Source organism: Periophthalmus magnuspinnatus, chromosome 2, assembly GCF_009829125.3.
Source record: "Periophthalmus magnuspinnatus isolate fPerMag1 chromosome 2, fPerMag1.2.pri, whole genome shotgun sequence".
Taxonomy (NCBI): domain Eukaryota; kingdom Metazoa; phylum Chordata; class Actinopteri; order Gobiiformes; family Gobiidae; genus Periophthalmus; species Periophthalmus magnuspinnatus.
Window position 1 is genome coordinate 6,286,580 of NC_047127.1, and position 10,960 is coordinate 6,297,539.

Sequence of the window (10,960 nt, forward strand, 5' to 3'; positions counted from 1 at the left end):
CACAACAGCACGTTTATCCAGTGGTGGAAGAAGCACTCACTTTTGTTAAAATAAAAGTACAGATACCAGACCAAAAAAAACAAAACAAAAAAACAACAACCCTCAAGTAAAACTAAAAATATCACATGAATAAAGCTATTTAAGTAAAAGTATTAAAGTAGGCCTCTACCTGTTTAAAAATTTACTTAAAGAGTAAAAAGTAAACGTATTTCACACGTATTTTTAGATCTTATAAGGCTTCAAATGTATTTATTTTGATCAAGATTTGTGCTGTATTTTGGTCACTTGAAACATCTGAATCTGAAGTCGTTTTTTAGTTGTACATTTTTGTTTGCTCACATTATGGACGTGTTAAAAGTAAACCCCTCAGCCTTTTCCACAGGTCTCAAACAATAATAAAAAATACTTTTACTTTTCAGTCCAGTTAAAAAATGTAGTGGAGTAGAAAGTGCAGATACCTGCTCTTAAATGTAGTGAAGTAAAAGTAAAAAGTATCCACTTTAAAATTTACTTACTTAAGTAATGTGCTGATACCTCAAAATTGTACTTAAGCATAGTACTTTACTACGGGTACTTTTACTTAGACACGTTCCACCATGGCATATATCTCCTCAGAGTGAAGCAGGTAGCCTGCCAGGCAAAGCTGAAAGTCAGATCTGTGGAGGCAAGTCCACTCACAATAACATGTTTTTCATTGTGTGTGTTTTTTTTTAGAGTGTTTTTGAGCAATAAAATACCTGTAATTGAATAAATGCAAGAAAGATTAGATTTTTGCCTTACTGTGAAATTACATAGAGTTACATAGTGCGCCTTGAAAACCAGTGGTACAAGGTAACAAAATAAAAGTAGTAAAATACTGCATTTAAGTACAAATTTTAGGTATCTGCACTTTACTTAAGTAAATTTGAAAGTGGAAAACACAATTCGATTGTTTCTGTTGAACAAAATTCAGCTTTTTTTTTTATCACTATATTTGAAGCTTTATTAGGCCTCCAAATCTGTGCAAAATACTTTTACTTTTTAAATGGGTAGTTCAATACTTTAACTTTAGTAGATTTTTTCATTTGATATTTTTACTTGAGTATTTTTTGGCTCTGGTATCTGTACTTTTACTTAAGTAACAAAACTGAGTACTTCATTAGTCATGGACTCAAGGCTCCTAGTTGTAACAGTGTGTGTTGGCTACACTATAAACAAAAACACATGTAATTTTTGTGGTGGCCAGAGGTGGCTGTGTGTCATTTATAACATGTGTTGCATACCTGACTCCACCCGAGGCATGGCACAAGCAGGTTCTGTAACAATCCCTGAGAACCAGTTCCACCATCTCCTCTACTGCAACAGTCGCGTGAAAACGTGCCATGAGTCTGGTGTATTCACTCCGTCTTGACAAATCTGGACTATCTCCTGTTGGTCAGTGGACATACCTGTGCGTTCTGACCAATGGGGAGGCTCTGTATTTTGGGTGTGAGGGGTAGGACAGCCTGGTGCACTCTGCTTCTACTCCTCTGCTGCTCTGGAGGAGATTGTGAGTCTGAAACACGAACTCCAGGACCCACAGACATCCAGGGGGTCAAACCATTCCACAATGAGCCCCAGCCTCAGCCCTTCCCCGAAGAGGAGAAGGCCAACATGCCAGTCTTCACCATGGACTATTCACGTATTCAGGTGCCTTTTGAGTTCACACTGTGGGTCCTGCTCGCCTCTTTCGCCAAAATAGGTACGTGTACTGCCCCCTAGAACAGGAAAAGATAACTATTACATCACTAACTAACATTATTATGATTATTATTATGTATTTTTGAGTCAATTGTTGGACAAAAGTTGGCAGTTGAAACGTTGCTATAGCTTGTTAACATTACCATTGTGTCCTTGCGCGACACTTCACCCACCTTCCACCTTGGTTGCTAATGATGCACATTAGCAACCACATTTCTCCCACTCTGCCCCAGTGCAGCATGGGTACACTAGCATGCACCAAAATATATCATTTGTAACTAAAATCACAACTTTGCTCATCTTTTTGTTCACCAGGCTTCCATATTTACCATAAGATCACTATATGGATCCCAGAGTCTTGTCTGCTCATCTGCATTGGGCTTATTGTGGGCGGCATCATGCATTCTGTGAAGGAGAAGCCCCCTGCAGTTCTGAGCTCAGACGTGTTCTTCCTCTATATGCTGCCCCCCATCGTCCTGGACAGTGGCTACTTCATGCCCACAAGGCCCTTCTTTGAGAACGTGGGCACTGTGCTCTGGTACGCCGTGGTGGGTTCCCTCTGGAACTCTGTGGGCATTGGTATGTCCCTGTTCGCCATCTGCCAAATAGAAGCATTCGGGGTGCAAGATATTAACCTGCAGGTGGGTATAAGCAAAAGAAAAGATGAAGGCTGGAGACAGTTTGGAGTAACGTTGTTGACTTTAGTTGTCTGTGTAATCCCTCAGTCCTCCTGGTATGATCCATAGTAAAAGAAAAATTTAGTTCTGTCAATTGGACAAAAAGTCACTTCTTCAATTCTGGTCAAACTGAGAGCAGATCAGATCGGTATAAGGCAGCGTCCCTCAGCAATCTAACCAGAACTGAAAAGTGGCTTGGATGAGCACAGTATTAAAAAAACAACAACAAAAAAACAAAAAAAACTAAAACTGTTTACAATTGAGAGATTTTTCTTTTACTTTGAGTTTTGTTGTAATCTGTGTTTCAGGAGAACTTGCTGTTTGCTTCCATAATCTCAGCTGTGGACCCTGTGGCAGCTCTCTGTGTGTTTGAGGACATCAGTGTAAATGAGCAGATCTACATTGTCATATTTGGAGAGGGGTTGTTCAACGACGCTGTCACTGTGGTGAGTTCAAAATAAGCGGCATAAAGATACAGATGCTGTGGACCAAAATGCAGAAGAGGGAACAGTAGTAGTATGATAACAGATAGATGTTTCAGAGTGAAGGTATATTGTTTGCACTACAATAATAAAAAATGTATACATATAAATATATATCTTTATTTAGAGCCCAATGACAGCAATCAGATTCTCCTTTTCATGGGCGCCCTGTTCAAATACAGAAAAATACAGTACATAAGTCAAATTTAGGATTTATGGAGAGTAAAAACTTAGCAATTTTGTCTGATCAAAGGAAAACAGCCAGCAAAATGGTAGTACGAATACTTCTCCTAGTACTCCATTGCTACTATTTGTTTTTGATGAAGAAATTTCCACCTATTAAGTTCTAAGCTAGAAACAATTCTTTCCATAACATGTAACCTTTATATTGTTTTACCACTTAAAGCATGCATGTTTTTCGTCATATTCTGGTCACTCCATGTGTTCCCCTTACCTGTGTGCAGGTCTTGTACAACATGTTCAGCTACGTGGCGGACATACCCGCAGTGGAGTCTGTAGACGTGTTCCTGGGGGTGGCACGCTTCTGTGTGGTGAGCCTGGGTGGTCTCCTCTTCGGGGTGCTGTTTGGGATCGTGGCAGCCTTCACCACTCGCTTCACAAACAACTCCCGCCAGATAGAGCCCCTGTTTGTCTTCATGTACAGCTACCTGGCCTACCTAGTGGCCGAGCTCTTTGCCATCTCCAGTGTTCTGTCGTAAGTCATAAAAGGGTTTGTGCCCAATGGAATATCTAGAAACATTTTAAGGCATTTTAGATTATTGTACTGAAATAAAGAGAGATTGGTAATGGCCAAAAATGTAAATCCGGCTTGACCTCCTTGTCAAAGCTAGATCTCACAAACTAGGCAGGGCTGGGACCAATTTGTATTTGGATGGGAGACCATTGGGAATTCCAGGTGCCACAGTGGGGCTCCAGTCACTTCCCTCTGACAAAATGCCACTTTAATCACTCTGATACTGATCTGCTCATCCTGGAAAATCACACATATATCTCTCTGAAGGATACTTCCAGGGACATAAAAATCCCTATTATCCACTGCTGGAGCACTGTATCAGTTAGCTGGGTCTAGGAAACAAAATAAAACACATTATACCTACATTACAGCCTTTAATGGTACTTTACAATGGACAGTAAAAAAGGGAAAAAGTAAACATTTTTTTCAGCCTTATCTAAGCCCCAATGCTGTGCTGGAACTAGCTTTTCTGGTTAGGGCTGCATCTATTAACCATTCACACATTTCGTATTGTTTTGTTTTGTCAAATGAATTAATGTCACAAATGCAGCAGTGCATAAATCTATGGTGCTTTGACACTGACAGTTAAATAATGTTGCAGTTCTCATAGTTCATACCTGTATTTTTGTGTCACACCTTAACACAGAATTGTCACGTGAACCTCGAAAAACCTCAACATTATTAAAACACGAAGCACTAATGAATCTAATTGGACTGACAGGTAAAACCCTCAGCAATGTGATGATGGGAAAACATCCTTAGTGGCCATGGGGAAGAGATGGAGAGGTTGAGGAGGCTGATGGTTCAGCTGCTGTGGTGGAGATAGGGCAGAGGCCCTATCTCAGAGAATGCATTTATGTGAAATGAATTTGATAGACAGGAGACAGGAGGTGGAGGGTTGAAAATGACAAATTGCACACTTACTTAAATGACATACAGATTGTTTTCTGTTATGTGCCCAGTATCATCACATGTGCGATCACCATGAAGTACTATGTGGAGGAGAACGTGTCCCAGCGCTCCTGCACCACCATCCGCCATGTTGTGAAGGTCCTGGCCAGTATCTCCGAGACGCTCATTCTTCTTCTTCCTGGGCGTGGTCACCATAACAACAGAGCAACGAGTGGAACTGGGCCTACATCCTCTTTACGCTGCTGTTCGCCTTCATCTGGAGAGGACTAGGTCAGATGTTTGATTGTATAGATGCTGTCAAAAACTGTGGTGGAACAAGTACTCCCTGACTTTTTCTGAGCATATAAAGTTAAGTTTCTGACACCTTCCCTTGTAGAAGTACACTAGTACATGTTCACAGCTACCCACTGTGGCCATCAGAGGGAAACGGGCATCATTGCGCACCCCAAAAAGCTCAGCCAATTGTATTCATTTAGGAGTTTTTCTTTATAAATTTTTTTGATACAAATCTAAAATTTTCATGGCTAATTTTCCCCCTACTGATTGTCGTCATAAGATGGGTGGGAATCCATGAAGCTCCTCTGTGTTTTTAAAGACCAGTTACCGTCACCAAAACTATGATGTCAGCAGTCAACTACGCCAACACTAGCCAGCTAATCAACATGACACCGGCATCATTTTAGCCTGTTTTAAAAAGAGCTTTAGACTTTCAAGTATAATGAAACTACATCAAAATAACAAATTACTTCTAGTCTTACCTTCCAGCATAGTTTTTTGTGGTTTCACAAAATGGAGAGAGAGTGAGTGTTGTGATTGTTTTGTGGCAGGGATTCTAGTGCTGACGCAGATCATCAACCCTTTTAGGACCATCCCATTCAGCTTCAAAGACCAGTTTGGTTTGGCCTACAGTGGCCTGAGGGGAGCAGTGTGTTTCGCCCTGGTCTTCACGCTGCCTGACACCATCAACCGCAGAAAACTCTTCGTCACCGCCTCCATCGCCATTATCTTCTTCACCGTATTTATACAGGTGCATGGATTTTTATGTTTTTTGTTTGTTTGTTTTTTATATTAAGAATAGGTGGATGAGTGAATCAGCCAATGAGAAAGCTTTTTTATTCCAATGTCTCTCCCCCTTTAAGCATATCTTTTTTAACTTTGTGCATGCCCTTTGTGCATCCCCTTATTTTGTATTTATTCAGTGTGTTTTTATGTTGCACTTTATCACTGCAGTAAGTTCCTAGTTTGTGAACTGTGTTCACAGACGATGACAATAAAAGTCTTCTGATTCTGATTCACTCCTACTCTGTTGAACTGTCAGATCAGTTTGCAAAACAGTCTATGGACCAAAAAGAGACTTTATACTTGAATTTTCTGTTAAAATTACTATTATTGTTTCTTCTCACTTCAGGGCATCAGTATTCGGCCCATTGTGGAATACATGAACATCAGACGCAGCAACAATGAAAAATACAACATTAACATGGAGATTCACAGCCGGGCAAGTGTTAATGTGCAGTACTTCAATATAAATCCTTGTACTGTAGCAATAACATAATACTTCTGCTTTTGTGCCTTCTTCAGACGATGGAGCACATTGTCTCCGGGATCGAGGACTTGTGCGGGCAATGGAGTCACTACTACTGGAAAGACAAGTCAGAGAAATCAATTCAAAATCATTGGAACTCAAACATAACAATTTACATACAGGAATAATGATAACTGTGTCTGTTGTCAGGTTTAAGAAGTTCAATGATCGTATATTGAGGAGGATCCTGCTCCGAGACAGCAGGGCAGAATCCAGTATTGTGTCATTGTATAAGAAGCTGGAGCTGCAGAGCGCCATTGAGATGTTGGACACCCCCATGGGAGACCTGAGCGCTGCTCCCTCGGTCGTCTCCCTACAGTGAGCCAATTTTACACTTACATTTGATCCTTTTTAAATTGAAATAAATCCTACAGTTAAATTGATGCTAGAATTAGAATCTGATATGGCCATTTAACCATTAGTTTAGTGGGTTATTTGAAATCACTATACTAAAATCAATATTCTCAAGACGTAAACATAACTTACATTTGATTTGTCATTTACTGATCGCTGCTATTTGTCCGTTGCACCAGTGATGAGATGAAGGAAGCGTCTCGGCCAAAGAAAAAGTTCCCGACTGCTGATGTGAGGAATATGCACAATATCCTGGCAAAGAACATGTACAAGATCCGGCAAAAGGTACAAGTTGAAGTGACCTATAGTTTTGGACTGTTCTTCTGTCCTGTGGACCTGGAGGTGTCACAACATACAAGTCTTATGGTACATTATTAAGACATGGAACGTGTGTGACATCTTTGAGATACTATTATGTAACCATGTAGTGTGGCCTGTCAGCTGCTTAAAGGTCCTATATTACACAAAAATGATTCCTGTGAGTTTAAAGTTGGAGTTGTGTTTTGTTTCATTCACACATGTTTGATTAACCCTTTATTACATCTACAAGTCTACATCTCAAAAACTCAAAATGCTCCATTCCACCTTGTGATGCCATGAGGTGGTAGTTTTCAAGTTAACAGCTCCTTTTACCTTTAGTTCAGTAGAGATTGGAAATTCCAGAGCTGAAATCATCCAAACAATTCTAGTGAAGATGTATGGAGTTTAAAAACACAGTGGAGCACTTCCTGTATTACCAAATGACATCATAAGTTGGGACAGAGTGTTTTCCATTTGAGAGAAGAGCTCTGCCTAAATATGTAGGATTTGTGTGTTAAACTTGAATGAATGTGAATGAAACAAAACTTGACTGTGGGTTTGTTTTTGATGAGGAAACAACATTATAACATAGATCAGAAATTAGCGTGATATAAGCCCATTAATATTGCCAAAAAACATAATAGCCATGTTATAATGGCATTCCCTCGTCACAGGCAGAGTTCAGTCATGCAAGTGTGAGTAATCATATATTGTCTTGCATTCAAGGGAGGAGTGTTCAGAAATGTTCTATTAAACTAACCCCTATCCCCACCCAATGTTCTGTATTGACTTGATTATTCCAAAAATACAGACCGTGGATTATACATAAACCAACCGTTACTTAAGTTATGATGAAATGCCACTATGAAGAGGCAAGGCCAGCAACAGAAAATTAGTTCTACAGTTTCAGAAGTTGATGGAGCAGATTCCATTTTTAAGCTGTTTTAGATCAACATTGCACAAATTGTACAGTTTAATACCCCCAAAAGCATAAAATGTCTTAATGCTGTGTGTCTCACAGACTCTGCACTTACTTTTAATATATGTATGCTTTGTTTTCCAGACTTTGGCTTACACCAACAAATACAAGCTACCCGACGAAAGCCGCACACGTGAGATCCTGATCCGCCGCCATTCCAGCATCAGACGCAGCCTCCGAGCCTCAAGTTTTAGAGACCCAGTAAATCCTGCTTTTAAATATGATCATGCCTGATCTGATGTGTTTGTATTTCATTTTGAATTTGCTCTTTCAGCTTTCTGAAAACATTCCTAAATCTCAGAGATATTATTCACTGCAGCCGGGCAGTGACCTGGAGTCAGCCTTTGCTCTGAGAAGAAGAAGTCATGGTAGGTCTCTAATGAAAGTAGAGTTTTTGAAACAAGATATGCATTTGATAATAATAATAATAATACATTTTATTTGTTAGGCGCCTTTCAAGGCTCTCAAGGTCGCCGTACATACATACATATACAATACAAATAGAACAATGTAAAATGATTAAAAATACATTTAAAAACAAATATAGATTAAAAGACAGTGCAGTTATGGTCAGAGTGGTCAGGATGAGAAGGCCTTTCTAAACAGATGAGTTTTGAGTTTAGATTTGAAGTGTGGGAGTGAGTGTGTGTTGGAGGGAGTTCCAGAGCTGGGGAGCAGAGCAGCTGAAGGCTCTGCTCCCCATAGTGACAAGACGGGCAGGAGGGACAGTGAGGTGCAGGGAAGAGGAGGAGCGGAGGGAGCGGGCGGGTGTGGAGATGTGAATGAGGTCAGACAGGTATGGAGGGGCCAGGTTGTGGAGAGCTTTGTATGTGAGGAGTATGATTTTGTAGTGTATGCAGTGCGTGATGGGGAGCCAGTGGAGCTGTTGCAGGACAGGTGTGATGTGGTGATGGGAGGGTGTGTGTGTGATAATGCGGGCAGCTGAGTTTTGGACCAGTTGGAGTTTATGGAGTGATTTCTGTGGGAGTCCGAACAGAAGAGAATTGCAATAATCAATACGGGAAGTGACCAGGCTATGGATGAGGATGGCGGTGGTGTGTGGGGTGAGTGAGGGACGGAGGCGGTGGATGTTTCTGATGTGGAAATAGGTGGACCGGGTGATGTTGTTGATATGGGAGGTGAAGGAAAGTGTGCTGTCGAGGATGACACCCAGACTCTTTACCTGAGGGGAGGGGGAGATAGATGAGCCATCAATAGATATGGAAAAAGGATTTATTTTGCTTAGGATGGATTTGGTGCCGACGAGTAAGAGTTCTGTTTTATTTCAATATTATGAAACTTGACCTGTAACAAAAAACATGGTTCTCACCTGGATCATGAGGGATTTAACAGAGATAACTGATTTGGTGATACAGAATCAATGTCACTAACAGTATGTGTGTATTTTTCAGAACTACATTACGGCAGCACCACCATTAAGCTGCTTAAATAGAATCAAATTTAAGTAGAATTAAAAAACATGTTTTATTTCTTAGTTTAAGAAATAAAACATGCTACTGTATTAAAAACTCATACAGTTTAATTGAAATTTATATAAAAAATTTGTTCATCATGTCCAATATAACATCAATGTACATTATATTAGTGTGATGTTTAGTTATATCATGGGAGTTTTCTGTCCAGGTGCAGGTGGCTCCTCCACTCGCTCGGCCATTCCCCTCAGCCCCATAAAGGAGAGGAGCCCGGGCCCTGCTCCTCACAGGACCCCCACAGTGCAGCAGAGTGAGGATGAAGAGGGGGCCATGCCACATGGCTGGCAGCCCGAGGACCCCCAAGGAAACACAGTGTCCAGGAACCCTTTACTCAGATGAGTGTGGTCCTGGCCCTGGATGAGAGTGGGGCCAGATACAATGAACTATAGAATCTATGGATAATCATGTATAAAACTAATTTCACTTTTGTCAAAAGCCTAAAGAATATATGTAAATAGAAGGCATAGAGGTTGTCCTGATGTCTGTTGAGGTTTAGCTCTATCTGCTGGTCATGTTTGAAACATCAACTGTATTGTGAGAACAGGTAATTTACTAAAGCTGTTTGATTGCTGTTACACGTGCTTCATATCATAACAAAAGAAAAATAAAATCTGTCAACTGGACAAATCATTGTAAGAGTGAAGACATTTCACTGCTCATCCCAGCCGCTTCTTCAGAACTGACAAACAGATTTTATTTTTCTTTTGCTATGGATCAGATGGACGACTGAGGGATTACACAGATAATTTCATATCATAACTGCACATGGACTATTACCCCCCTGCTCTCCACTTTTCCCCCAAGTATTAAGTATAAATATAAGGTAATAGGTATACAGTAGGCCTACGTGTTTGGACGTGTAATTGTATGAGTAATGGGGCCCATAATGAAGCCACTCAAGCTTCCGGAAGTCATCACCAAATACAAAAACAGTGCGGTTCGTGGTTAGCTGGACGCTAAAGTTAAAAACTGTTAATAAAAATGTCTAAAAAAGGCCAAAGACTGAGAGCTTTAGTGAACGATCATCTGACTGCGGCTGCTGAGGAGATCTTTGCGCTGTTTGAAAGAACGATAGCGGAGTATGAGGAGGAACTGTGCCGCTACAAAGAGGAAAACCAGAGGAAACAGAAGACCCTGGACTCGGTTCTGAGCCCGAGTGTAGTTCAGACGAAAGCGGATCTCCAAACTGCATGGACTCTACAGAAGAAGAGCCAGAGATTCACTCCATCAAACAGGAGGAGGAGCAGCAGCCAGTGTAAGGATCACACATTTATCATGTCCACTAGTAACAGATAAATATCACTATGTAAACATTTTTAGCACGGCTGATTTTCTTTTTGCATAATCGGTCTGGCTCCAAACATATTAGGGATGCAACAATACTTTATGTACTACTCCAGCGTGTTCATCGTGCCTTGTCTCATACATAAGAAGCCACCACCAGCTCCAAATAGGCCTAATTCTGCTATATTTACAGAAGAGATGGCGTGAGTGAATGTTAATAGGTAGTTAGTATAAGTATTGTGACCGATGACATCGTTAGGTGGTAATGTTACATCCTTAACACAGGGACATTTTGGTAAATGCAACATAGCAAAGGACATTAATTACATATGAGGCCTTAATATTACATTATTATGATGACCATTGTAATTGTGAACATGACTACTTTTTCAGGGATGTTCAAGAATTCTGTGGTGTCAGT

General features: G+C 40.6%; 1 protein-coding gene across 1 annotated transcript; it reads left to right on the plus strand.

The window, feature by feature from the left end:
* Positions 1–1,343: 1,343 nt before the first annotated feature.
* On the plus strand, positions 1,344–9,771 carry LOC117384662 (sodium/hydrogen exchanger 2-like). Its single transcript, XM_055227559.1, is given in 15 exon segments — positions 1,344–1,720; positions 2,035–2,360; positions 2,705–2,842; positions 3,343–3,593; positions 4,595–4,712; positions 4,714–4,740; positions 4,742–4,814; positions 5,372–5,571; positions 5,953–6,042; positions 6,126–6,196; positions 6,280–6,447; positions 6,663–6,768; positions 7,847–7,963; positions 8,037–8,130; positions 9,407–9,771. Coding segments are annotated over 15 exon segments (2,244 nt in total). The 5' UTR covers positions 1,344–1,443; the 3' UTR covers positions 9,595–9,771.
* The last annotated feature ends 1,189 nt before the right edge of the window (positions 9,772–10,960 follow it).